A 26,500-nucleotide genomic window follows, 5' to 3' on the forward strand; every position below is an offset into this window, starting at 1 on the left:
GAGAGAGAGAGAGAGAGAGAGAGAGAGAGAGAGAGAGAGAGAGAGAGAGAGAGAGAGAGAGAGAGAGAGAGAGAGAGAGAGAGAGAGAGAGAGAGAGAGAGAGAGAGAGAGAGAGAGAGAGAGAGAGAGAGAGAGAGAGAGAGAGAGAGAGAGAGAGAGAGAGAGAGAGAGAGAGAGAGAGAGAGAGAGAGAGAGAGAGAGAGAGAGAGAGAGAGAGAGAGAGAGAGAGAGAGAGAGAGAGAGAGAGAGAGAGAGAGAGAGAGAGAGAGAGAGAGAGAGAGAGAGAGAGAGAGAGAGAGAGAGAGAGAGAGAGAGAGAGAGAGAGAGAGAGAGAGAGAGAGAGAGAGAGTCGAGAGTGAGGTTGAATTGAGTTAGGAATGTTGCAGATCTCTCCTCTGTTAACTTACATGAGAGAGAGAGAGAGAGAGAGAGAGAGAGAGAGAGAGAGAGAGAGAGAGAGAGAGAGAGAGAGAGAGAGAGAGAGAGAGAGAGAGAGAGAGAGAGAGAGAGAGAGAGAGAGAGAGAGAGAGAGAGAGAGAGAGGAACGAAAAATGGGAAAAGAAAAAAAAAACATTGGAAACAAAAGACAAACTGCTCATAAATTTAACTTGGCGAACAATTTTTTTTCTTACTTTCTAGCTACCTTCCCTCGTCTCTCTCTCTCTCTCTCTCTCTCTCTCTCAGGTATAAATAGCTTGAGCACAGCGGGCAACTCTCCCTTTGTATAACATTGAGTCTTTTACACTATACCAGTGAAAATGCGCAGAAGTTACCAGAAAGAGAGAGAGAGAGAGAGAGAGAGAGAGAGAGAGAGAGAGAGAGAGAGAGAGAGAAATCTATCCCCACGTAATGCCCATGACGTATATACTCTCTCTCTCTCTCTCTCTCTCTCTCTCTCTCTGATAAACTAGGATCAGTCTAAATTACACATGTCAGGAGGAGGAGGAGGAGGAGGAGGAGGAGGAGGAGGAGGAGGAGGAGGAGGAGGAGGAGGAGGAGGAGGAGGAGGAGGAGGAGGAAGGAGAAAATAGGTAAAAAGTTGGAATATACGTAATGGATAAAGAAGAGGAAGAACGGTGGGGAAGAGAATAACAGGAAGGGAGAGGAAGAGATAAAGGAAGAAGGAAAGGCAGAGGAGGGCTAATGGAGGCGGAGACAGGAATGGGTAGAGGAAAAATGGGGAGAAAAATCAGTTTTTTTTCTTCCATATTTCTGAACTTTCGAGAAATGTTTGTGGCGGGAGATGAAGATATTTCCTCCTTCTGCTACTTTTCTTCTTCTTCTTCTTCTTCATTTTCCTCCTCCTCCTCCTCCTCCTTCTTCTCTTCCCCTTTTACTGCAGAGCAAAATCTGAGTTTTGAACTTTGGAATGAACGAAGCTTGGTCTGATTAATAACCGTTTCTCTAAATAATCTCTAAATCTACTCCTCCTCCTCCTCCTCCTCCTCCTCCTCCTCTTCTTCTTCTTCTTCTTCTTCTTCTTCTTCTTCTTCTTCTTCTCTTCCTCCTCCTCCTCCTCTACATAACATTTTACAAGTAAGTCTTTCGGTCTGTGGAATTAAAGAGAAAAGGAGTTTGATTAATTACTGCCTTCCTAAAAAATACCATGATTTTTCCTATTTCTTTACCAGCACAATATTTCTCACATAATTACCTCTGGATGCTTAAGTCAATAAAAAAAAAATCTAATTATATGGTGACTCCCTATCAAGAACTACACAATTTCTCTCCACTCTTAATCAATTCCCAGTACTACGTTCACTTCTCGCAATATCTACACAAGGTTTTCCACACTCTCCTTAGTCTCCCTCATCATGTCCAGCCCTATAACTCCCACACAGTGCAAGAACAACGCACCGGGACCTAAGCTAACCCAACGCCATTCTCATAAACAAACCTCTACTTCTTTTTTTTTCAGAATTTTAGATCTGTGTGCAACGACGTAATGGAAAATGGTTTATATCTCGCCTTAACTGTCTTTCTTATAATATGAATGGAAAAAAAGAAGTTTTTAGTCTTATTATTTTGAAAAGTCGAAGAAAAAAAAGGATTTCATTATTTTATCCTCTAAAGGTGAAATTCTAATGGTCTATAAAAAAACAAAATGACAGTGAACGCCAGTACTTACCTAATGAATTCTGTCATCCTTTCAATACTTCACATTTACTTAATCAATAATTTTTTTCCTTTTCACTGCGAGAACCAGCTGCAGAACTCTTGGCTGGTGGGGAGATGTCCTCTACTGCACTATCCTTACCCCTCACTTTGGTAAATTAGCGTGAATTGGTGAAATCAAAGAGATTTTAGTTCCTTCCTGATTTTAACCCTTTCTGACTCTATATAACTGCACGTAATTCCTTATAATCTTCAGTAATCCTTTTGTAAATCCTCTTTCCCTTTTTGCACAATCGTCTATTCACACTTTTCTTTCCATTTCCAGTACGTTTTCTACTTCTTTTGCTTGATATTTCGGGTCTCTCTCTCTCTCTCTCTCTCTCTCTCTCTCTCTCTCTCTCTCTCTCTCTCTCTCTCTCTCTCTCTCTCTCTCTCTCTCTATCTATCTATCTATCTATCTCTCGTCCTTATTGAGAGACACTTCAAGTCTTACTTTTTTTTGTGCAACACATTTCATTTGAAGGATTGGAACGCTTGCAACACACACACACACACACACACACACACACACACACACACACAGAGAGAGAGAGAGAGAGAGAGAGAGAGAGAGAGAGAGAGAGAGAGAGAGAGAGAGAGAGAGAGAGAGAGAGAGAGAGAGAGAGAGAGAGAGAGAGAGAGAGAGAGAGAGAGAGAGAGAGAGAGAGAGAGAGAGAGAGAGAGAGAGAGAGAGAGAGAGAGAGAGAGAACATTCTTTATAACATTCTTATTGATTCACTTACACACTCATTCATTCACTCACTCACTGATTCTCATTCCAGTTCTCCTGCAGACTTACACATACTCACTGTAACACAAACCCTCTCCTTGCTCCATCTTTTGCTGCATTCCTTCAATCTTACCAATCCCACCGCTCTCACCTTCCCCAGACAATTTTTCACGTCATTTTTCCATCTCTTTGTGTTCTTCCTGTCGGTCTCCTTCCAGCCCTCACACTTTCATCACTTGTCCAGGTGATATGTCTGGCTGTCTGTCTGTTTAGCCATGTGTCCGGTCCTCAGTCTTACATCTCCAACACCTGTTACCTTGCATATATCTCCCTCAGCTCCTTGTTGTGTTTCCTTTACTGTCTTGTTTCTTTTTCCAGTGTTTGGTATAGAGTCTTTAATGTTATGATTTTAAGTCTAGTCTTTCATCTATTCCAGTCTATCTTTTATTCTTCTTCATAATCTTCTTATTCCTCTATTTCTTCTTTCCCATTGTCCTTCCTTTTCTTTCCAGGGTTCTATTTCATTCGTAGTATTTTTTCTATCCTTTGTTCAGTGTAATGAATGATTATTTGTCCTTTCTTTTCCCTCCTCCTCTTTTGATAACTGAATTAATTGTTCTCCTCCTCCTCCTCCTCCTTCTCATCCTCAATCTTTTTCCTTTCTCCCACACACTTTCATTTGTTTATGTGATTTTACGTTGCTATCTAACGTATTTAAGCACAACACACACACACACACACACACACACACACACACACACACACACACACACACACACACACATGCAAACTCCTACACAAGAATCGGCTTAAACCATCCATTCATCCATCCATCCATCCATCTTGTTCCTTCTTCACGCGGCAACCATCTATCCACCATCCATCTCCGTCAGGAAAGAATTCAAAGGGTTCTCCTCCTTTAGAAAGACACGCACATCCTTGATTAGCATTCGGGCGTGTTACTTACTTGATTAATAAAGACTTAGGTTGATGAAAGGACAGAAGAGAGAGAGAGAGAGAGAGAGAGAGAGAGAGAGAGAGAGAGAGAGAGAGAGAGAGAGAGAGAGAGAGAGAGAGAGAGAGAGAGAGAGAGAGAGAGAGAGAGAGAGAGAGAGAGAGAGAGAGAGAGAGAGAGAGAGAGAGAGAGAGAGAGAGAGAGAGAGAGAGAGATAAAGACCGTAATCTGTAAATTGTAGACAGTTTTATGTAAATTACGTGTGTGTGTGTGTGTGTGTGTGTGTGTGTGTGTGTGTGTGTGTGTGTGTGTGTGTGTGTGTGTGTGTGTGTGTGTGTGTGTTAAAGATAGGAAGCTAAAATTAGACGGATAAATAAAAAGGTTAAGAGGAAAAACAGACAGACAGACAGACAGACATAAATGGAAACATGTAAATAAATAGGCAGGACGAGAGAGAGGCAGAAGGAAACAAACACACAACAACCACACACACAAAAACAAAACACACAAAACGAAAAAGTAGACACACACACACACACACACACACACACACACACACACACACACACACACACACACACACACACACACGTTTATTTGCAAGTCTCCCGGTGCACATAAATTGTCACGTGTTCCTGTTCTCGTTAAAATGATGCCATGTTTTCATTGCCCTAAAATTTTGCAACCTGTAGCTTTCCGGTATTAATAATATTCCGCGTATTTCTCGAGAGAGAGAGAGAGAGAGAGAGAGAGAGAGAGAGAGAGAGAGAGAGAGAGAGAGAGAGAGAGAGAGAGAGAGAGAGAGAGAGAGAGAGAGAGAGAGAATGGAAATGGTAATGAGGTTAGCATTGTCCGTGGAGAAGCAAAACAGGTAGAAGTGTGTGTGTGTGTGTGTGTGTGTGTGTGTGTGTGTGTGTGTGTGTGTGTGTGTGTGTGTGTGTGTGTGTGTGTGTGTGTGTGTGTGTGTGTGAGAGAGAGAGAGAGAGAGAGAGAGAGAGAGAGAGAGAGAGAGAGAGAGAGAGAGAGAGAGAGAGAGAGAGAGAGAGAGAGAGAGAGAGAGAGAGAGAGAGAAAGGGGGGACGAAAGAGAGGGAGGGACAGAGAGAAGGAGAGAGCACTTATGGAACAGTTCATTAAGCTTGATGTGGCTTGGCGTGCGTCCCAACACACCTGCGAAAAGACCCAATTAGGGGGAATGTTCGCAGAGGAAAGGAGAGACACAGGAGGAAAGGAACTCACGAAAGCATTTAAATTTTCCTTACTCTTCCCTTTCTCTGCGGGAATGGAGAGAGAGAGAGAGAGAGAGAGAGAGAGAGAGAGAGAGAGAGAGAGAGAGAGAGAGAGAGAGAGAGAGAGAGAGAGAGAGAGAGAGAGAGAGAGAGAGAGAGTTAAGCTTCTCTAAATTTTTGTTTCTTCTGTTACTAGTATTATCTGATTCTTTTACTTTTCGTTCTTTTCATATCAGTTTGTCTCGTTCTTTTTTGCTGAAACACCCTAAACTCTAATACAAAAACACGGTAGCAAGATTTTTTGGTATTTCATAGAGTTGGATGATATACAATGAGTTTCTTCTAATTTCCTTTTCCTAAGATTGAAACCTACCCCTCCTTCTCTCTCTCTCTCTCTCTCTCTCTCTCTCTCTATCAACATTTTTCACGCACGTATCAAAGTATCGTTTCAGAAATCACCACTGTCAAGGAAATGAATAGAAGAATAATTGATAAAGCCTGGAGGTACAATAAATAGTATAATTTTTTTTTATTTTCTCGTCAAAGTCATCTGTTGTTTTTATTCGAATGAAAAAGCGAAATGCTCTGACATCAGCACTCAGAACATTGCAATTAATCAAGAATAATGTACAATCTACGAGACTTTTTACCATTTCACACACACACACACACACACACACTAAGAGATAAATATAAAGATATGTAAAAAGATAAACAAAACCTAACAAATATAAATAAATGCCACGATTCTTGTCTACGGGAAAAGATTTAGAAGTAATACCAGCCAGCAAAAAAATATACATCCCTTACCCGAAATCCTACGTCATCATTCTTCTGAGAACGCCGCGGATGGAGGAGGAGGAGGAGGAGGAGGAGGAGGAGGAGGAGGAGGAGGAGGAGGAGGAGGACTTTTATCGCTGCCTCGTATCACATAATCAATCAAAAACTTTCCCTAAAAGTCAGACGCAAATCTTTACTTTCATAAACAGCACTTCTATTGGTTCCCTAACTTCCTGTTTTCATATATATTTTCCTTTCATCCACTGACTTTTCTCTTCCTTATCCGTCCCTTTTCTGGTGCGCCGAAACACTTCTAAGGATTAACTAAACCTAAACCCTTCAGTACCGCGTTTTCTCCTCTTCTGGTCTTTGCTGCAGTGGTGTCCTGGCTGATGTGTGTGTGTGTGTGTGTGTGTGTGTGTGTGTGTGTGTGTGTGTGTGTGTGTGTGTGTGTGTGTGTGTGTGTGTGGGTTGTGATTGTCCTTCATCTCTCTTTTTCAGTGCGCCGCTGGTTACGGTTCGCTTGGGCAAACGCTCTTATTTGTCATGGGTTATTGCTGCCACTCCGCGTGGGCTCTTCAGGTACTTTGCAGACAAGATACATGGCTTCATTTTCTTCGACCTGCGTACCCGACTTGTGGTGACCGATAGTGTTGGTACGCGAATGTTCTGTAAGCCGTTCAATACCATGCTGCGTTTTCATATTCATTCTGCTTCCTATTTGGTGATTTTATACTTCTCTAGAAACTTATGTTGGAGGATTAAAATAGTGAAGACTGGCCATTAATCTTCTGACCTCCCTAGACCTTTCCTAATGTAAATAAAATCGTCTAATCATACCCCTAAAAATCATGGTAAAAATGCGTCTTAGTATTGAAGGGGTTATGGTGTGTTTTATTTTTTGGCTTTGCTTAATACAGGGGCGGTTATTCAAAGGTGTTTATCATTCTGACTATTACAACTGCTGAATATTAAAGGGAGTACCTGCTTTTAACTACTCCAGGCTTGACTACTTTTAAGATTGTCCCTACCCTACTACTAGGCAAACCACTCACTGCTATCGGGTTAACGACTCAATGGTAGTGATTAAAAATGTAAAAAAAAAAAAAAAAAAAAAAGTAGTTGTGGCGCGTTTAGTTTGCCTGTCAGTTGAAACATCTGCCTTTCCTTTGTCTGATTCTTCTGGTCCTCCTCCTTAAGCAGATATACTCGCTAGTGACTAAAATATATCTGTTGTGTTTTTCTCATGTATCTTCACGTAATTGTCTTCTTCCTTTTTCTCCTTTTCTTCATTATCATTATCATCATCATCATTATTACAAAAAGCCGTCATCTGTACAGTATAAGTATTGGACATATGTGTGATTCTGCTCTCCTAATATATTTTTCTACTCCTCTTCTTTCCCTCATTTTCCTCCTCCTTTTCCTCTTCCTCCTCTTCCTCCTCCTCCTCCTCATCATCATCAAAGGCGATCCTCGGTACAACACAATAGCAGGCACATGTGTGAATCTGTTCTAATATATTCCTAAGAACCTCCCCCGTCTCCTTCTTTGTCTCCTATCATCATCATTACCATCACTATCACTTATGCCACACATATCATCCTCATCCTCTTCTTTATCCTAATTACGACCATCATCATTATCAACACTGCCAGCCACAAGTGTGATGACCCCCTCACCTCACCACACCACACCACACCACACACTCGGCAGGTATTATATCCATGGGGAGTGCCGTTCATCACGTGCACATCATAACTATTCATAACGATAGCAGATCCATTTAATAACTCACGACAGCCATTAATCCAAGTCGCAGTTCATGAGTCACAAGGTTTGGACTGAGCGAAACTATCTGGCACTGACGTCTGCTGCAAATTTCTCCTGTGTTTATGCAATGCTTGGGGAAGTGATGCGCGCGAGAGAATATTATGATATTAATGTTCTAAAATAGAATCCTTGAAAGCTCTCCACTGAAAACAAGCCTGGGAGGGAATTATCTATTGCTTTTGGAATACAGAAGGAAAACAAGGACACAAACCTCGGTGAAATGTACAAGATTCAATAAAAAGATAAAAAAAAAAATTAAAAGAAGTGTAACAGACCTGGAAAATATGTAATGGATAAAAACAATGGGATAAAAACCTACTCGACTCTAGAAAAACAGGAAGAATAAAAACAATATGGAAACATGGCGGGGGAATAGTTTATGAATCTACAAATACGAATGAAAGCTTTCAAAACAGAAGGAAGGAAGGAAGGAAGGAAGGAAGGAAGGAAGGAAGGAAGGAAGGAAGGAAGGAAGGAAGGAAGGAAGGAAGGAAGGAATAACTAACACGTTCGAGAAAGCAAAGTCAAGTCATGCATGCCACCATAACAGACCATTGTTGTGAAATAGAAAAATAGTAATAGGAAGGGCACTTTTAAAAGTAGAATGGCGCAGTAGCTATTGTTGAGTAGTGTTCCTTGTACAATTCACCGGAACGAAGGTGAAAAAAAGCTGCAAAGGAGTCAACGATATAATTCAGAGGGGAGTATTGTAAGGCGCGGTGTACAGCGGCATACGTTGACATTCACGTCGAGAGGGAAACTGGATCACCGCCACACTTCTAAGAATAATACAACCTTAGCTGGAGCTGCTGCTGTTGTAGTGCTTCAATATTACCATAGGGAGCGTTTCATAAGCGTTGGCGAGGCAAACTGGGCCATGTATGTGTTTCCTTTTATCAAGAGGTACATTATGCAAAGGTGAACATGAAGAGAAGGGAAATAAAAAAGGAGCTAAACGTAGTAAGGAAAAAAAGAAGAAATGGAGAAGTCAGATGAAATAAAAAGAAAACGAGCAGATACTGAAGCAGACTGAACCAAAGGAACAAAAGGAGAAGGAAAATAAGACGAAAACAAAATACAGAAATAAAAAATGGAGGAGACGGAAAAACAAGTTGAATTCAGCGGGTACAAGTTTAGAAGATTATTTTAGACATATGACGCTACCACCAAATGACTACTGACTTCCTAACATCTATAGGAAATGTCTGTACTTCTATTTCTGTCCGTGTTTATTCAAATAAAACAAATATAAGTGTCTTCAGGCAGCAGTTTATCCTTTTATGTTTAATATCTATAAAGGTTTCATAAAACACTTCAAGCATAGCAAATTCTTCGCTTTAAGCTCTTTAGCCGCATGAAACATTTTCCTATATCTGGCTATTTAGTAATTTTATACAGCTTCAGAAACTCACGTTGTGGATTAAAATAGTGAAGACTGGCTATTCATCTTTTGACCTCTATAAACCCTCCATAATGTCAATAAAATCGTCAAATCATACCCAAAACTCAAGGTAAAAATGCATTCGAGTACTGAAGAAGCTAACGGTGGACGGATGAACGCTGTATGCTCTCATAAGCCGATCGATTGGGTTACTTAAGCTATTTTATCTTCCAGTATAAAAGTGTTAATCATCGTTAGCACCGTGGAAACATCCTTATGAAAGCCGATAACCTTCACTGGGGACTCTACGCTGGAATTATTCTCTCTCTCTCTCTCTCTCTCTCTCTCTCTCTCTCTCTCTCTCTCTCTCTCTCTCTGTCCTCTTCCTTCCTTGTCTTGTTTATTTTAATTCTTACCGTTCATTCCCCTCTCCCTTCTTCTGTCCACCCTTCCTCTGCTATTACTCTTCTCACTCCTTTACACCTTTTCTTTCATTCCCGTTTATTTAATCGTCTTGTTCTGTTTCTTCTTCTCCTCCTCTTCATCTTCCTTTTTCCCTTTGTTCTTCTCCTTTTATATCTTTCATAATATTCATTCTTTCTATTTCCTCGTCTTTTTGTAATTGTCTTTTTTTTTCTTTATTTTTAGTAGTAGTAGTAGTAGTAGTAGTAGTAGTAGTAGTAGTAGTAGTAGTAGTAGTAGTAGTAGTAGTAGTAGTAGTAGTAGTAGTACTGAAAGAAATTCATTACGAAGAGTATCTTATTTTTTTCTCTCTCCTAAGATATTAATTGTTCTCCTCCTCCTTATCCTGCTGAATACCGCTCCCCCCCCAACCCCCATTCTGATTAATTTCTATCGTCATTTTTCATCTCTTATTCCTCCTGCTACTGCTCCTCCTCCTCCTCCTCCTCCTCTTCCTTCCTCCTTTTTTTCTAGCTCATTTTTCCTTCTCTGCGTCTTAGAATTAACTATTGTTCCTAGTTAAAGCGAAAACTAATTTCTCTCTCTCTCTCTCTCTCTCTCTCTCTCAGGGATGTCAATACAAACCAGTAGTGTACTTGTCACTTTATAAGACGTGTTTATGTAAAGGTAGCATATTATACCTGTATGAGAGAGAGAGAGAGAGAGAGAGAGAGAGAGAGAGAGAGAGAGAGAGAGAGAGAGAGAGAGAGAGAGAGAGAGAGAGAGAGAGAGAGAGAGAGAGAGAGATTGAATTTTATAGCTGTGTTCAATATTTTATCTTTAATGAAGCACCGCGTTATTTATTTTCCTAATCTTCTTATAGCTATGCAATTTTCGCTCGCTCCTTCAATAATGTATTGTTTAGCCGGTGCATTATTATTATCATTATTATTATTATTACTATTACTATTATTATTATTGTTGTTGTAACTGTTCTAATCGTCATCATGGTTTTCTTTACGTGACACAGCTTCATAATGGCAACTTTCTCGCCCTGTAGCCTGTTTAAATAATGTTGTTTAGACTATTGATGTTTTTTCTTTCTCTGTTTCTTCTGCTCATTTAGTTGAATTTAAAGCAGCATAAAGGAACACACTCAGACACTCATACTTTGTCATATTATAGTTTCCTTATTTTTGCGGCGTTTTCATACGTGGAAACACACACACACACACACACACACACACACACACACACACACACACACACACACACACACACTCTCTCTCTCTCTCTCTCTCTCTTCTACTTCACGTTTCGGTGTTCGCCAAACTTCTTAACAAGGTACTCCATCATTCATACACTGCCCTGGAGAGTTTCCGTCCTTCCTTTTCTTCCCTTCAAACTTGTAAACCTCCTGAATTCAAGATCTAGTACATTGTCTTTACTGTTCAGAATCGCAAGAACTTAAGGGAAACTGCAAGAAACCGTCAGACTTACAAGTGGCAGTTTGTGTGGGAAACCTACCTCACCTACCTAGTTCCGACTGTCATCTTTATCCATAAGCTTGTTTGACTCCTTCAGTGCCAGGATGCATTTTCATATTCATTCTGCTTATTATTTTGAGACTTTATACAACTTCAGAAACTTATGGGGGAATTAAAATAGTGAAGATTCAGGCTTTTAATTCTAACCACCCTTCCTAATGTCAATAAAAACGTCTAATCGTACCCAAACTCAATGAAAAAATGCTTCCCAGTACTGAAGGGGTTAATCTTCTTTTGAGGCTCCTTAATGATTCAGCACTAACATGATTATTGAGTCCATTCTACTCAAGTTCACCTTCATTTCAAAACGTAGAACATATTCCTTTCTATGTATCACTAGTATTATTTCACGAAGCTTGAACCCATTATTTCTTGTAGTATCCCTTGCATCCTATGCCTATGCTTCGCTTTCAGTTGGAGGAAGGATAACAAAAAAGGCAGGAGAAATATGCAGACAGATGTGGTATTAGTTATATTATTGTCCTCATTATTGTCATTAAAGAAGATACAGAAATGATAGATGGTTTACAGTCTTCAAAATTTTGCGTCAAGTTCTTGAGAATGGAGGAAATATATATATATATATATATATATATATATATATATATATATATATATATATATATATATATATATATATATATATATATATATATATATATATATATATATATATATATATATATATATATATATATATATATATATATATATATATATATATATATATATATATATATATATATATATATATATATATATATATATATATATATATATATATATATATATATATATATATATATATATATATATATATATATACATTTATATATATCACATATAATTTATATTAAACAGCAGTAGTGATGGTGGTGGTGGTGGTGGTGGTGGTGGTGGTAGTAGTAGTAGTAGTAGTAGTAGTAGCAGCAGTAGCAGTAGTAGTAGTAGTAGTAGTAGTAGTAGTGGTAGTGTAGCAGTGAGTGAGAGAGAGAGAGAGAGAGGAGAGAGAGAGAGAGAGAGAGAGAGAGAGAGAGAGAGAGAGAGAGAGAGAGAGAGAGAGAGAGAGAGAGAGAGAGAGAGAGAGAGAGAGAGAGAGAGAGAGAGAGAGAGAGAGAGAAATATCCCGAACCACAGTCCACCACACCACTTACATGAAGCACTCTGACAACTAAAGTGAATCTCGGCCCAAACACTCTAAAGAAACTCCATCAACACACACTTACACACATACACAGACCACAAACTTACTTAAAGAACCTCCAAATCTGATGGACTGATTTCGAGGACCGCATTCTGAAACTCTGCTTTCTTCACCACCGAGTTGTCAAATGTTTCTCGAGTTCATGATGTAAGAATCCTGTTAAGCTGCCACTAAAATCATAAAAAAAACCTTAAAACAGTGTAACATCAACCGGAACCTTTAACCCAATAAGTACAATGACGCGTTTCCATATTCATTTTCTTTACTATTTGGTGATTTTATACAGTTTCAGAAACTAACGTGGGGATTAAAATAACGAAGACTGTGGCCATTAATCTTCTGACCTCCATAAACCCTTCCTAATGCAAATAAAATCGTCTGATCATACACAAAACTCAAGGTAAAAATGCGTCCCAGTACTGAAGGGGTTAAAAAATTGCCAATGTGCTTTTAGAAATGTTTCAGAATACGAATAGGCGCACAATGGGTTAGGCTGAGAGGAGGAAGAACACACCTGCCTACCTCTAGCCCTAGACATCTAACCATCCAACACCTGAGGCTCACCACTCCATTACTAAATCAGACGCTTCCAGCAATACAATACCACACGCATTCCTCAAGGCAAGGGCGGAAGCCTAATGGGCGACACTGGAGAGAGAGAGAGAGAGAGAGAGAGAGAGAGAGAGAGAGAGAGAGAGAGAGAGAGAGAGAGAGAGAGAGAGAGAGAGAGAGAATAAAGCTCGGGTAACTACGGTAAATTTCCTCACACGACACCTTACAGTAATAATGATAATAATAATAATAATAATAATAATAATAATAATAATAATAATAATAATAATAATAATAGTATTAATAATAATAATAATAATAATAATAATAATAATAATAATAATAATAATAATAATAATAATAAAATAATAGTAATAATATAACATTAATAGTAATAGTAATAATAATAATAATAATAATAATAATAATAATAATAATAATAATAATAATAATAATAATAATAATAATAATAATAATAATAGCAATAACAACATGAACGTATATAAGAGACTGTCTGCCATAGAGGTAGATAATAAGGACAGATGAACAACTACATCATGATCCACTAATTCAAACTAATTGATTGTCATCCAGAGAGAGAGAGAGAGAGAGAGAGAGAGAGAGAGAGAGAGAGAGAGAGAGAGAGAGAGAGAGAGAGAGAGAGAGAGAGAGAGAGAGAGAGAGCTAATCCTATTACAGCACACGAATAAAACCAGCAATAAATAATACAGGGAGAAACAATATACTTTCTCTCTGACATCACAACCAAACAACATTACAAATTACAGCAATGTTACACAAAAGTACAGAATGTTAAGTGGTTTTTTTTTTTTTTTGCCATTTATTATGATTTGTGTGTATGTACATTCGAACAATCATGTACTGATAGTTTTTACATCACAACATATGTATATACACTACAAGCTCGTGTGTGTGTGTGTGTGTGTGTGTGTGTGTGTGTGTGTGTGTGTGTGTGTGTGTGTGTGTGTGTGTGTGTGTGTGTGTGTGTGTGTGTGTGTGTGTGCGTGTGTGAAGCGATTACATACAAAAGAACAACAGAAAACATTACATAATCACATTAAAGTTACCAAGTTTTTATGCAATTACACCATACTGTACTTATATATGCATATGGATATTACATTATTTTCTCTCATTTTGGGCAATTTTGATATAATTTCTGACTGGTATGAAAGTTTATTATTATTACACACACACACAAACACACACACACACACACACACACACAAACACACACACACACACACACTTATTCTCTCTTTCACAAGACTTTCATTAATATCTTTAATTAGTTATATACAAGACTGAAAATAGTTTGATCGGTTTGTTAATGCAAAAATGGGATTATTTATACATATCTAATCAATTATCACTGAATATAAGCCCTGTGGTCTTAACGGTGTCTTAGAATTGAAACATAAATTGTTATATATATATATATATATATATATATATATATATATATATATATATATATATATATATATATATATATATATATTGGACCTTAGTACAGTCGTAACTGGTAACCGCCCACTGTAATGAGTTTGTGCCGCTCCTGCTGGTGCCACTCACCACAAGACACGGGTGATTACAGGGAAGCTTGAAATGTGTGCGAGGAAAAGAAAAGAATAAAGGAGAAAAAATACTCTAGAAAAAATAGCGGTCGCATTATTATTATTATTAGTAGTAGATATAGTATTGGTAGATGATGATGATGATGATGATGATGATGATGATGATGATGAGAATTATGATAATTGATGATGCATATAATAGTAAAAAAAAAAAAAAATACTTCATATCAACTCTCATATAACACGTATAGGTTCTCCTCAAGTTCAATAATAAGGTACCAATAAGTTTCAATAAAACAACTTAGCAAAACGGACTTAAAATATTGAATTTGCAAGAGATAGAGCATTCGCGACAATGAGTGTAAAAAATGCAGAAAAGCCTGGCTCATGTAACGCTATTGTGCGGGAGGGCAAGGACTGACTTACTGCTTGGGTGAGGGTACTCTGATGGAAAATGTGACGCTAATTAATGGTGGGTCACTGGTTATGAAGTTATTAAATGACGTGAAGGATATTGCAAGAGAATATTGAAACTTACTAGAATGTCGACAGATATTATTTGATAGATAGATTTATGAAGTTTGGTAATGTCCTCATTCCTCTTCAGTGTATGGCCAATTGGGGTCTGAGACAGTTTTGACGCTGGAACGATTTTTCTTACGATTTTGTGATAAAATCGTCCTGGGGACGATTCTCTCGTCTGTGACGATTACTTCATGAACCGAGTCATAAGAAGCTTCCTTGAATTCCCTTATTTGACGAGGATATTACTTGGCTCCGACTTGAAACTGAACACTTTATCAACAACGTAGCAGTTAATTATTGTCCGCCTCGGTTATACAACAAGACGCACTTATTGAAACCCTACGAGCCTAGTATTGCACGGCGAGAGGTGCAGGGCACACTGTGGGAGGTGGCTGGAACTGCCAGTTTCTGCATGGGACTCCGTGTACTAGGCTATGTGTAAGCCCGATTGTTTTTGCTTGTTACTTTCCACGACCGGCCTATCATCTACAAGGAACAGTTGTGAAACCATGCACTGTTGAGTGCGAAGCACCTGAACTCACCCCTAAAACCGTACTAAGGCAGACAAACACAGGTGGCACTCACTGTGTGATGGCCGTTGGGGTGAAGCAGCTTCGGCGGTGCTCATCTTGACATTGCGTGCTGCAGTCTGACCTTGCATCAAGGAACGCACACACACACCAGACTATCACTAGTGTCTTTGTGACTCTGTACTTCATAAGTACTTCCGTTGTGTATAAATGAACCACGGTAAGTGCAATCGCGACGAAAACTCTCCCTCACTCAGCTACAGTATACACCCGCCATTTCAGCTACTCTCTCACGTCACCTATGCGCAGCTGCGCATTCCTGAGTACTTGAGGGTGCAATCCTGCACCTCTAGTATCACTGTAGATCGACTTGAATTTATGTAACTGAATAGGATTAATACAAGTTTTTTTTATATATATAGGAATTTTCAAATATCAAGGCGTTATTGGTAAGTTCTTATTCCACAGCGGTCATCTTGTTGTACAGCGGCGGGAAACTCAAATAGGTGAAAGTCTCTCCTGATTCACGCTTCCTCCACGTTCACAAAAGTATCCACCATTCCTAAACCATATTAGCTTATAAGTTCAGTGATGACACTAGGATTCCGCTTGCAACTGGATGAAAACAGGTGATGATATTTAACGGAGCCACCGCCCTGTACTAAACGAGACCGCATAATTCACAAAAGAAAATCGTATATTTCCTCAACACGGCAAGGTGAAAATGTTGCTTCTATTAATAAAGACAAAAAATCTTGCATTATATCGCTTAAGAGGGATTTGTTTTCACTCTTGTGTTGGTAACTGATGCAGATCTTGTTTTTTTGTTTGACTTTCCAGAGAGGATGTAAATAACGATAAAGAGAAAGCTGCCTAAAACAGACTGAAAAAGAATGTCCAGAATGAGAGAAACGTCATGATTGAAATGAATAAAAAGTGCTAGTAATGAGTAAGTCGAAGTCAGTTATCAGATTCCATTCCCCCAATCCTCTCATCCCCATCGCCTCGACGTGGTTCAGAGGAAAATAATAAATGAATGAATGAATGAATAGTAAGATAAATACTGTATTACTAAAAGAATAAATAAACGTCATTAATTATTCCATGGACACTGCTGAACTGAAATACTAGCATTAGTGAGATTGAAAATGCCGTCATATGGCGTTATGATAATGCAAAGCAGGGATGGCTAGCTATGTATATAAAACCATCTTTTAATGTATGTGGTGTGTTTGCAGGTCCAGAACAACAAAAAATCATTGAAAGGTTTCAGTCTCTAAAAAGATTATCCAAAAGTTGAAGAAGTCTTGAAATTGTTGTCAGTATAATGATGAATTGATTATGGACTCAAAGCTCTCAGCCAACAACGATGAGAAACTAAACCTGCCGTGTTCTGATCAGACAAATATTTTGAAACTTCGCATCGTGTGCTTTTCCTAGTCAATACCATCAACAGAAAAATTAGAAATTCAACACTTCTATTCTGTCTGATTTTTTTATTCTATTTCTTGCCGCTGTACTTGCACGCCCACCGAGCCTCTAAAACACTAAATTATTCATGAAGTGACGGAAGGAAGCAGAGAAGAAAACGGGAACTGCTCTCAGGTATCAATGGAAGTTTACCTAATTGCGTCTTCGTGCGAAAGGGAATGGAGGGAGGTAGGGATTCGACACTGCTCCTCTTTCCCTGACACCCCCCTCCCGCCCTGTACCAGCGCACGGCATACTCAATTTACTAGCAATAGTATGTATGAAAGGTAAGCAGGGCAAGTACTCAAGTATTGAAAGGCTGCACTGATCAGTAATGAGCTTAGGAGCCGCCACCTACCTCCCTACCCAGCCACCCTCCTTCAGCAAACTCTTACCTGATGACCTCCTAACCTGTCTTGCACTCCCTTTTGTTTCTCCATGATGAACGAGAGAGTCTTTTCATCCAATTCCGAATCAGTTTAAAGATTACAGGTACAGTTATTTTACAGGACGAGGAAATGAGCAAGTCACCTTTCTGGAAATGCAATAAGAGCACATGGAGGTTCTTAGTTAAAAATACGATGCAAATTTAAGCCAGAAGTCGCAGGCAAAACAGTGTAGGACTTACCTTCTCCTCACTCTTTTTATTGACTCATCTACAAGAAAAGAAATCTCCGCGGATGTATCCTAAGTGTAGCTGGGGCACCTGATTTCCATGTGACCCCCGATGTCTTGTGGTGACGACCCTTGCCCAGCGACAAACAACCCACGGAGACCCAGACAATAAGGAACAGATTTTGACCGCCGTGGCACAGTGGAACCATGCGTGCTTTGGTGTCCGAGGGGTCTCCAAGCCCACGGGTTCGAATCCTGTCCACGGTCCGAGTGTCGGTTGGGCTTCCTCACTCGGGGCAAGGGTTTCCTAGCGGGTGGGCTTTGAGATAGCAGGTAACCCAAAAAGTATCCATTTTAGCCCATAGATTTCCGTGAAAAGCCCACAGGGTATAAAAAAAAAAATTTGCTCAAGTTACTTCTATATATATCGTACTCTTGATATGTGATGAATGTTTGATCACTGCAAGACCCCCCGCGGCTGTTCACTTTTTGGCGAGTGACAACGCGACATGTATTCGTATGTGCTCCCGCCTATTCCTAGTATTATATGCTACTTGATACAGAATTTCTCTCTCTCTCTCTCTCTCTCTCTCTCTCTCTCTCTCTCTCACACACACACACACACACACACACACATAGAGAAATAGCAGCAAGGTTTAGTCTCTGGTACAACACACCACATCATCCAGACACACAATAGTACAAGTTCACCAACCCCAAGCCGCCTCTCCACCTCTCTCGCTCCCTGCGCCATACTACAGGTGGACGGACTCATATATGGAGATACCGTTGCTCTTCACCAGGTTATCCTCCTCCCTCAGCGCCTCCTCCTGTGGCGAGAAGTGATACACGTCCTGCAGGCAATTTGGACGATAAGCGATCCTCTTACGTCAGAAGGCGTTGGGACAGGAGCGGTCTTGCAGCAGCGTAGTGAGAGTGATGGTCTCCAGGGGCCGCAAGGTGGAGGAGCGATAGTGGGAGGCGCGGAGGGAGTGCATATTGTCGCGGTCCCTACGTACCCAGCAGCAGCAGCAGAAGAGGTAGCGGTTGTACTGCTTTCTGAAGGTGCCGGAGATGCAGTAAAGGGCGATGGGGTTGATGCAAGAGTTGATGAAGCTCAGACAGAAGCCCAGAATACGCATAACGTGCCAGAAGTCGTTGTACTGGCCGCCCAGGTCGAAATAGAACCACAGCATGAAGACGTGTGTGGGCAGGAAGCAGACGGCGAAGATGACGATGAAGCAGAGCACCACCTTGGCCACCTTGCGCCGCGTTTGTATCTGGCGATGGAACACCTGTGCGTCGCCCACAATCTCGGGCCTCAGCAGGTGCCGCGCCATTAGCAGGTAGAAGGCGGCGATGACGATGAGTGGCAACACGTAGTACACTAGCGCCTTGGTGAACACGTTGGCCTTGGTATACCAGCCGTACGTGTCCGGAAATGGATAGCACACCTTCATGTTCATGTTCCCAAGTCTGGCAAAGCTCTTGACGTGTGTGAAGACGGCAGCGGGGGTGGCCAGCAGCAAGGATACTACCCAGATGGCTGCTGTGACCCGCAGTGTGACGCTCCGTGCCGGACCGCTCACAGCCTGCAAGTGGAGCAAGATAGGATTGATGGTGAGAAATAGTGGGACAATAGATGGTCTTTCAGGTGACGCATCTTAGCCGCTGATTCACTGGTGTGAGAGAGAGAGAGAGAGAGAGAGAGAGAGAGAGAGAGAGAGAGAGAGAGAGAGAGAGAGAGAGAGAGAGAGAGAGAGAGAGAGAGAGAGAGAGAGAGAGAGAGAGAGAGAGAGAGAGAGAGAGAGAGAGAGAGAGAGAGAGAGAGAGAGAGAGAGAGAGAGAGAGAGAGAGAGAGAGAGAGTGTGTGTGTGTGTGTGTGTGTGTGTGTGTGTGTGTGTGTGTGTGTGTGTGTGTGTGTGTGTGTGTGTGTGTGTGTGTGTGTTCAAAGGCAAAATTAATTAAGAAGGAAGTACAAACAACCTGAAACAAGTAATTAGAACGAATTATGCGGTGATGAAAGCTCCTGTTTTTTTCTTAGATGGGGAAGAGAGAGAGAGAGAGAGAGAGAGAGAGAGAGAGAGAGAGAGAGAGAGAGAGAGAGAGAGAGAGAGAGAGAGAGAGAGAGAGAGAGAGAGAGAGAGAGAGAGAGAGAGAGAGAGAGAGAGAGAGAGAGAGAGAGAGAGAGAGAGAGAGAGAGAGAGAGAGAGATTCATTTATCAACTAAGAACTACAGCTCTTCAAAAATTATAATTAGTTGCTTTCTGAAGGAAGTAAAATTACTAACGAGAGAGAGAGAGAGAGAGAGAGAGAGAGAGAGAGAGAGAGAGAGAGAGAGAGAGAGAGAGAGAGAGAGAGAGAGAGAGAGAGAGAGAGAGAGAGAGAGAGAGAGAGAGAGAGAGAGAAAGGGGGGAAGTGCCCAGAGGATATGACTGGAAAAGACGAGAGGAGGAAAGCGAAAGGGAGAGTGAATAAGGAGAATTGCTACACAAAGTGGCGAAAGGCACAGATGAAACAAAGAAACAAACACACACACACACACACACACACACACACACACACACACACACACACACACACACACCGGTGTGTGGTGTGTGTTGTGTGTTGATGTGGTCTCCGTCCTACCCGAAGATCGGTCTATGACCTCTGAGCTCGCTCCGTAGTGGGGAAGACTGGCTGGGTGACCAGCAGACGACCGAGGTGAATTACACACACATCCTACCATCATGCAATTATTCTAACAAGGGCGTGGTGACAGCCATGCAATGCAATATTTACCTGTCAGCTCAGGTATTTGTTATTTACAACTCGTTAAAAAGGAGACAGACAACGATATACAAAGTTGAACGTATTGTGAACCTTCGAAGCGAATTCTCAAACTTTTCTCTTTCTAACCTCTCATCCGTAACAGCTTCAAGGAAAATTAATAAAAGGTTCTTATTAAATTTTCAAGTGTTATTGTGATTCCAACGATCATTTGAAGACAATTCTACATCATTGCAAAGCTAAAGAACATTCCGAGAACCTGAATAATCGTGTTAGGTATCTTTGAAAACTATCTTAATGAAAACTGGAAGCGTTTTAGAAGCATGAGCCTTTTCCCAGTCTTGCACCACTACTGCTGCAGCCGGGAGCCCAGGGAGTAAATTAAATATGTGCAGCTTATGATTTTTTTCGAGTCACAAAGGGGCGGCGTGTCGTTAAAAAATAATGATGAACTTGAGAGAGAGAGAGAGAGAGAGAGAGAGAGAGAGAGAGAGAGAGAGAGAGAGAGAGAGAGAGAGAGAGAGAGAGAGAGAGAGAGAGAGAGAGAGAGAGAGAGAGAGAGAGAGAGAGAGAGAGAGAGAGAGAGAGAGAGAGAGAGAGAGAGAGAGAGAGATGGTAATTTCTTAAGACACACACACAAACAGACAGAAATACTGATGTTATTACATTATCTTCTCGGAGCTGAAAAAGTTATTGAAGATGTTAATTCAAATATGTGTCGAAAGTGTTATACATGATTACGGAAATAAGTTTGTCGGGCACTGAATTTAATCAAGCATTGAATTACGTGATTAATAAATTTAATTACTTTCAAATTAAAAGATTAAGTCATTGCCATCAGAACACTCATATATAACATCAACAAGTCTCAACGACGAGTTATATGACGAAAAGAGCAAGTATCCCCTTTAGTCCATAAATTCCCGTGAAAAGCCAACATGGTATAAAAAAAACAACAACATAAGTATCTTAAATCAATCTAACTTAACCTAACTTACATTACAACATAACATACGAATAGCACAATATAATCCGATCCAATCTATTCCAACTCAACCTGTGATAAGCTAATCCTACCTAACTTAACCAATCACAACATAGTATTACATCACATATTTTAATCTAACCAAAGATAACCTAACCCAACGTAACATCTAAGCTCACCAGACTTACCACACCACATTTCAGCATAACATAACACAAGCCAGCATAATTCACTCTATAACCTAACTAAAGCAAACTTACCCAGTTTAACCTTACCTTACCTCACCTGGCAACACCAAAAAAACGTGACTAAATCTAAATAAACGTTTAAGGGACTTTAAACAACACACACACACACACACACACACACACACACACACACACACACACACACACACACACACATTCTCTCTCACCTCTCTCCTCACTCTCTCTCTCTCTCTCTCTCTCTCTCTGCCTACCTTCTTGATGGGGGAGACAATGGCCCTGTAGCGGTCAGCGGAGAGAGCAGTGAGAGTAAAGACGGTCACTCCGACGGACACATCCCTCACAAACTCACTAAACTTGCAGGCGAAGGTTCCGTAGGGCCAGTACTCGATAGTATAAATGGTGGACACGAAGGGTACCGTGAAGAAAAGCACCAGCAAGTCCCCAAGCGCCAGGGAGATGAGGTAAGTGTTGGGCACCTTCCGCAGGTTCTTGTTGCGCACGAAGATCATGATGAGAGCGCCGTTACCTGGTGGTGAAGATTGGAAAGGGTGAGGGGCAGGGGGAGGAGGGGAAGGGGACGAGGAGGAGGACGCAGGGAAAGTAAAAGGAGGAAGAAGATGGATGGATTTTAATATTTGGCGCCGCAACAACAATGGTCATAGAAGAAGAAGAAGAAGAAGAAGAAGAAGAAGAAGAAGAAGAAGAAGAAGAAGAAGAAGAAGAAGAAGAAGAAGAAGAAGAAGAAGAAGAAGAAGAAGAAGAAGAAGAAGAAGAAGAAGAAGAAGAAGAAGAAGAAGAAGAAGAAGAAGAAGAAGAAGAAGAAGAAGAAGAAGAAGAAGAAGAAGAAGAAGAAGAAGAAGAAGAAGAAGAAGAAGAAGAAGAAGAAGAAGAAGAAGAAGAAGAAGAAGAAGAAGAAGAAGAAAGAAGAAGAAGAAGAAGAAGAAGAAGAAGAAGAAGAAGAAGAAGAAGAAGAAGAAGAAGAAGAAGAAGAAGAAGAAGAAGAAGAAGAAGAAGAAGAAGAAGAAGAAGAAGAAGAAGAAGAAGAAGAAGAAGAAGAAGAAGAAGAAGAAGAAGAAGAAGAAGAAGAAGAAGAAGAAGAAGAAGAAGAAGAAGAAGAAGAAGAAGAAGAAGAAGAAGAAGAAGAAGAAGAAGAAGAAGAAGAAGAAGAAGAAAGAAGAAGAAGAAGAAGAAGAAGAAGAAGAAGAAGAAGAAGAAGAAGAAGAAGAAGAAGAAGAAGAAGAAGAAGAAGAAGAAGAAGAAGAAGAAGAAGAAGAAGAAGAAGAAGAAGAAGAAGAAGAAGAAGAAGAAGAAGAAGAAGAAGAAGAAGAAGAAGAAGAAGAAGAAGAAGAAGAAGAAGAAGAAGAAGAAGAAGAAGAAGAAGAAGAAGAAGAAGAAGAAGAAGAAGAAGAAGAAGAAGAAGAAGAAGAAGAAGAAGAAGAAGAAGAAGAAGAAGAAGAAGAAGAAGAAGAAGAAGAAGAAGAAGAAGAAGAAGAAGAAGAAGAAGAAGAAGAAGAAGAAGAAGAAGAAGAAGAAGAAGAAGAAGAAGAAGAAGAAGAAGAAGAAGAAGAAGAAGAAGAAGAAGAAGAAGAAGAAGAAGAAGAAGAAGAAGAAGAAGAAGAAGAAGAAGAAGAAGAAGAAGAAGAAGAAGAAGAAGAAGAAGAAGAAGAAGAAGAAGAAGAAGAAGAAAATTAATGTTTACAAATCAAAATTAATGTTTACTAATACTACATATGATACAACACAAAAATGATTAAAATCAGAATGAACCAGAAGAACAAGTGCAGGTCTGTGTCTTGTCCGTCGCCTGAACCCCTTCTCTCTCTCTCTCTCTCTCTCTCTCTCTCTCTCTCTCTCTCTCTCTCTCTCTCTCTCTCCTTATCTATCTATATTGTCTTTTTATGGGATTACTGCGTCCAAACCATTTCCTACAAGATTAATTTCTTCATACCTAACCTAACCAAACTTACCTAGCATAATCAATCACCTGAGGAATATTTCTTTGGTGAAAAATCGTATGAATAAACATTTATCGAGGGAATATACCTGAGAAGATATACACATAACAATAACATTAAAAAGAAGACAAAAAACAATTAGTGAAGCGAAAGGAGAGTCTCAGAGGCCGCGGTGCACCTGAAAGGCTGCCGGTAACATGACAGGGTAATGGACACTTGCAAATTATCGCATTCCGGTGTTACTTGAGCGGCACTCGCCTCCCCACACAGTGCTGTCAGAGGCTAGAAGATGAATGAAGGGCACGCGGAATACAGAGAATGATGGTATAAAAAAATGAGACTCATCTTAAATTTTCCTGGTCTTATTTCTGCTTAACAAAATCTACGTGGCGGATGTTATTTTAGGGTTTGAAGCTTGTTTTCTTGATTTCCAGGAATAGTGTTGTTCTGAAAAGTTTCGACGTTCTATATCGTCTTCTTTATTCAGTTCCAGTGAATGTTATGGAGGTTTTCAGGTATTAACATGCCTTCCATGGATATATGAAATGCATTTTGGATCATAAATTAGAAAAACAGTTCTGAGATCACGATTGATCATCTGCATGGCCTCAATAATTAGTACTTGTAACACACCGAGGCTTTCGTATAAATGAGGTGAAAATCTGACGACTCGAACATCAAATTTAGAATAAAAAAATAGGTTCGTCTCTCGCTAATGAGAGACTCTGGAGATGTGGAAGGAAAAATATGATCTAATTATGTATATTGCTGACGTCACCCTGGTCTCATATTGCCTCGAGCCTCACGACAAAGCATAGTGTAAGTATATTTGACAAAAAAAATATTATTTCCTTTCACAGATCAACAATAGAACTCTCGTAATGCTTTTGTATCTCCTCTTGCCTTTGAGGCTTTTCTTTAAGGAGAATGTTTTAAGATGTGTCTTGAAATTTGGATGATTTTTTATTATTTTATCGACTATATTCTATTCTACATTGAGTTTATCTTTGCATGACTTTTTGTTGACGTCGGTTAGTACCACCTTCCTATATAAAATAAGACGAAGAAAGGAGCGTAAGTATATATTCTGAAGTTCTAAATAAAAGAGAAGTGATGAATATTAAAATACTAAGAGTTGCCACAGAGAAATGCAAGGGTTCAAAGCTATGTTAGCCTTGATTCGCTGTATTCGGTTCTGGTAACAAGGACAATAGACTTAAGTAACTGAGACTGACAACGCTCGCATCTCACCCCATCTTACACTCCTAGCCGGACCATAATATTATTGCTACCTTAATGAGAAAGCTATTTTTGTACTCCACCATTAAACTAAAGGCCTGCGCAGAATATAGTTAAAGCCTTCAAGTGAGGAGGCCTGGCCGTGAAATGTGTATGGGTGCCATAACTTTGAGTATGTGAGTGGTTTCTTCTCAACTCAGGTGCTGGAGGGTTATCACTTAGCCGCTTAAGGACCAACACGTCTGCTGGTGTGTTTTCTTCTCGAAGTTCAAAGTTTTGCTTCCGGAGAACAAAATTATGCAGTAATCAAATATCCAAGAAGAGGAGTTAACTTATTTGTTTATATATTTCATCTATTTGTTTTATTGTTCATTTACTGATTAATTTCTTGCTAGAAGCTTTAAAAAGATCGTTACTGTTAAAAAATATAACTTTTTCCTTTCAATAAAAGACTTTGTACTGCTTTTTGTCTGTGTTTCTATGACTTGGACAGTTTCATTACTGAAGAACAAAACAAAATCAGAGAGATAATGAAGTGTGTGTGTGTGGCCTGTCCATTTCCTCCTTCCACTCCTACCCAGAACAAACCCTCACAAATAAACAAACCGTCCATATACAAAACTCCTAAGAAAAGATGGTATCAACGAATAAATCCCAGACATAATCCAGCTCGGCCTTGACACCTTCCGGATGGAGGGATCAAGAACAGCTCCAGCACTGCCATAGATACCAAAGGCGTGCTGAGGAGGGAGGCGTGAAAGCTGACTCTTCTCACCCCCTCCATCCAACCTGTGATGGCTGCCTTTGATGATAATGATGGCAATGAGGAGCGGGTTAGTGGGTGATTACTGATTCCTTTTACTGGGTATGGAGGAGGAAGAGGAAGAGGAGGAAGAGGAGGAGGAGGAGGTTAGATTGAGTAGTTTGAGAGATTATTCAATATACTGGAAATGGAAAAAATATGATTAGGAGAGAGAGAGAGAGAGAGAGAGAGAGAGAGAGAGAGAGAGAGAGAGAGAGAGAGAGAGAGAGAGAGAGAGAGAGAGAGAGAGAGAGAGAGAGAGAGAGAGAGAGAGAGAGAGAGAGAGAGAGAGAGAGAGAGAGAGAGAGAGAGAGAGAGAGAGAGAGAGAGAGAGAGAGAGAGAGAGAGAGAGAGAGAGAGAGAGAGAGAGAGATACCGGCTGTGGCGCATATACAAGTGCAACCCCACGCAGAGGAACAAGGACCGCCACAAAGACGCCGCCGCCCACATGGAAGCCACCCAAGCCTGGGCCATGGAGCAGTGGGTGGAGAGTAGGAAAAGGAAGCTGAGGGGCGGCCACATAGGCTCAAAACAATGGTGGGACCTTGTGAAGGACACAAAAGGAGAGGACATAACTTCCACCATCCCCCTTCTCCTCAAGGAATCTGGGGAACTCCTGGCCAGCAGCAAGGAGAAGGTGGACTGGCTGGCACAACACTTTGCCCGCAAGATGACTGTCCCTCATCCCACCAGGCTTCCCCCCTCCCTCCCTGTAGTCGCAGGGGACAGGCTGACAACAATCACCACCACTGAGGGAGAAGTGCGAGCTGCGCTTTCAGCCCTCGAGGAGAGCAAGGCTGTTGGCCCAGACGGAGTAAGTCCCCGCCTACTTCGCAGGTGCTCTGATGTGCTTGTACACCCTCTCTCCAGACTATTCGAGGCCATCTTGAGGCAAGAAAGGTGGCCGAGAATCTGGAAGACCAGCCAGGTGGTGCCAGTACACAAGAAGGGCAGCAGATCGGAGGCAGCAAACTACCGCCCCATCTTCCTGCTGTCAGTGGTGGGGAAAGTGCTGGAAGGCATCATAGCCAGGC

At 40.6% G+C, this 26,500-nt stretch overlaps 1 protein-coding gene across 1 annotated transcript in view; it reads right to left on the reverse strand.

Annotated features, from left to right (window-relative positions):
• The window catches only part of LOC123516224 (neuropeptide CCHamide-1 receptor-like), a 203,630-nt gene that overhangs the window by 59,467 nt on the left and 117,663 nt on the right, over positions 1 to 26,500 (reverse strand). Inside the window, exons 5-6 of the mRNA XM_045275438.1 lie at positions 21,722 to 21,996; positions 15,475 to 19,096 (exon numbers count right to left, since the gene is read on the reverse strand). Coding sequence (XP_045131373.1) covers positions 18,395 to 19,096; positions 21,722 to 21,996 — 977 coding nt within the window. The 3' untranslated portion in view covers positions 15,475 to 18,394. The remainder of the gene's footprint in view (positions 1 to 15,474; positions 19,097 to 21,721; positions 21,997 to 26,500) is intronic.

Source organism: Portunus trituberculatus, chromosome 40, assembly GCF_017591435.1.
Source record: "Portunus trituberculatus isolate SZX2019 chromosome 40, ASM1759143v1, whole genome shotgun sequence".
Taxonomy (NCBI): Eukaryota; Metazoa; Arthropoda; class Malacostraca; order Decapoda; family Portunidae; genus Portunus; species Portunus trituberculatus.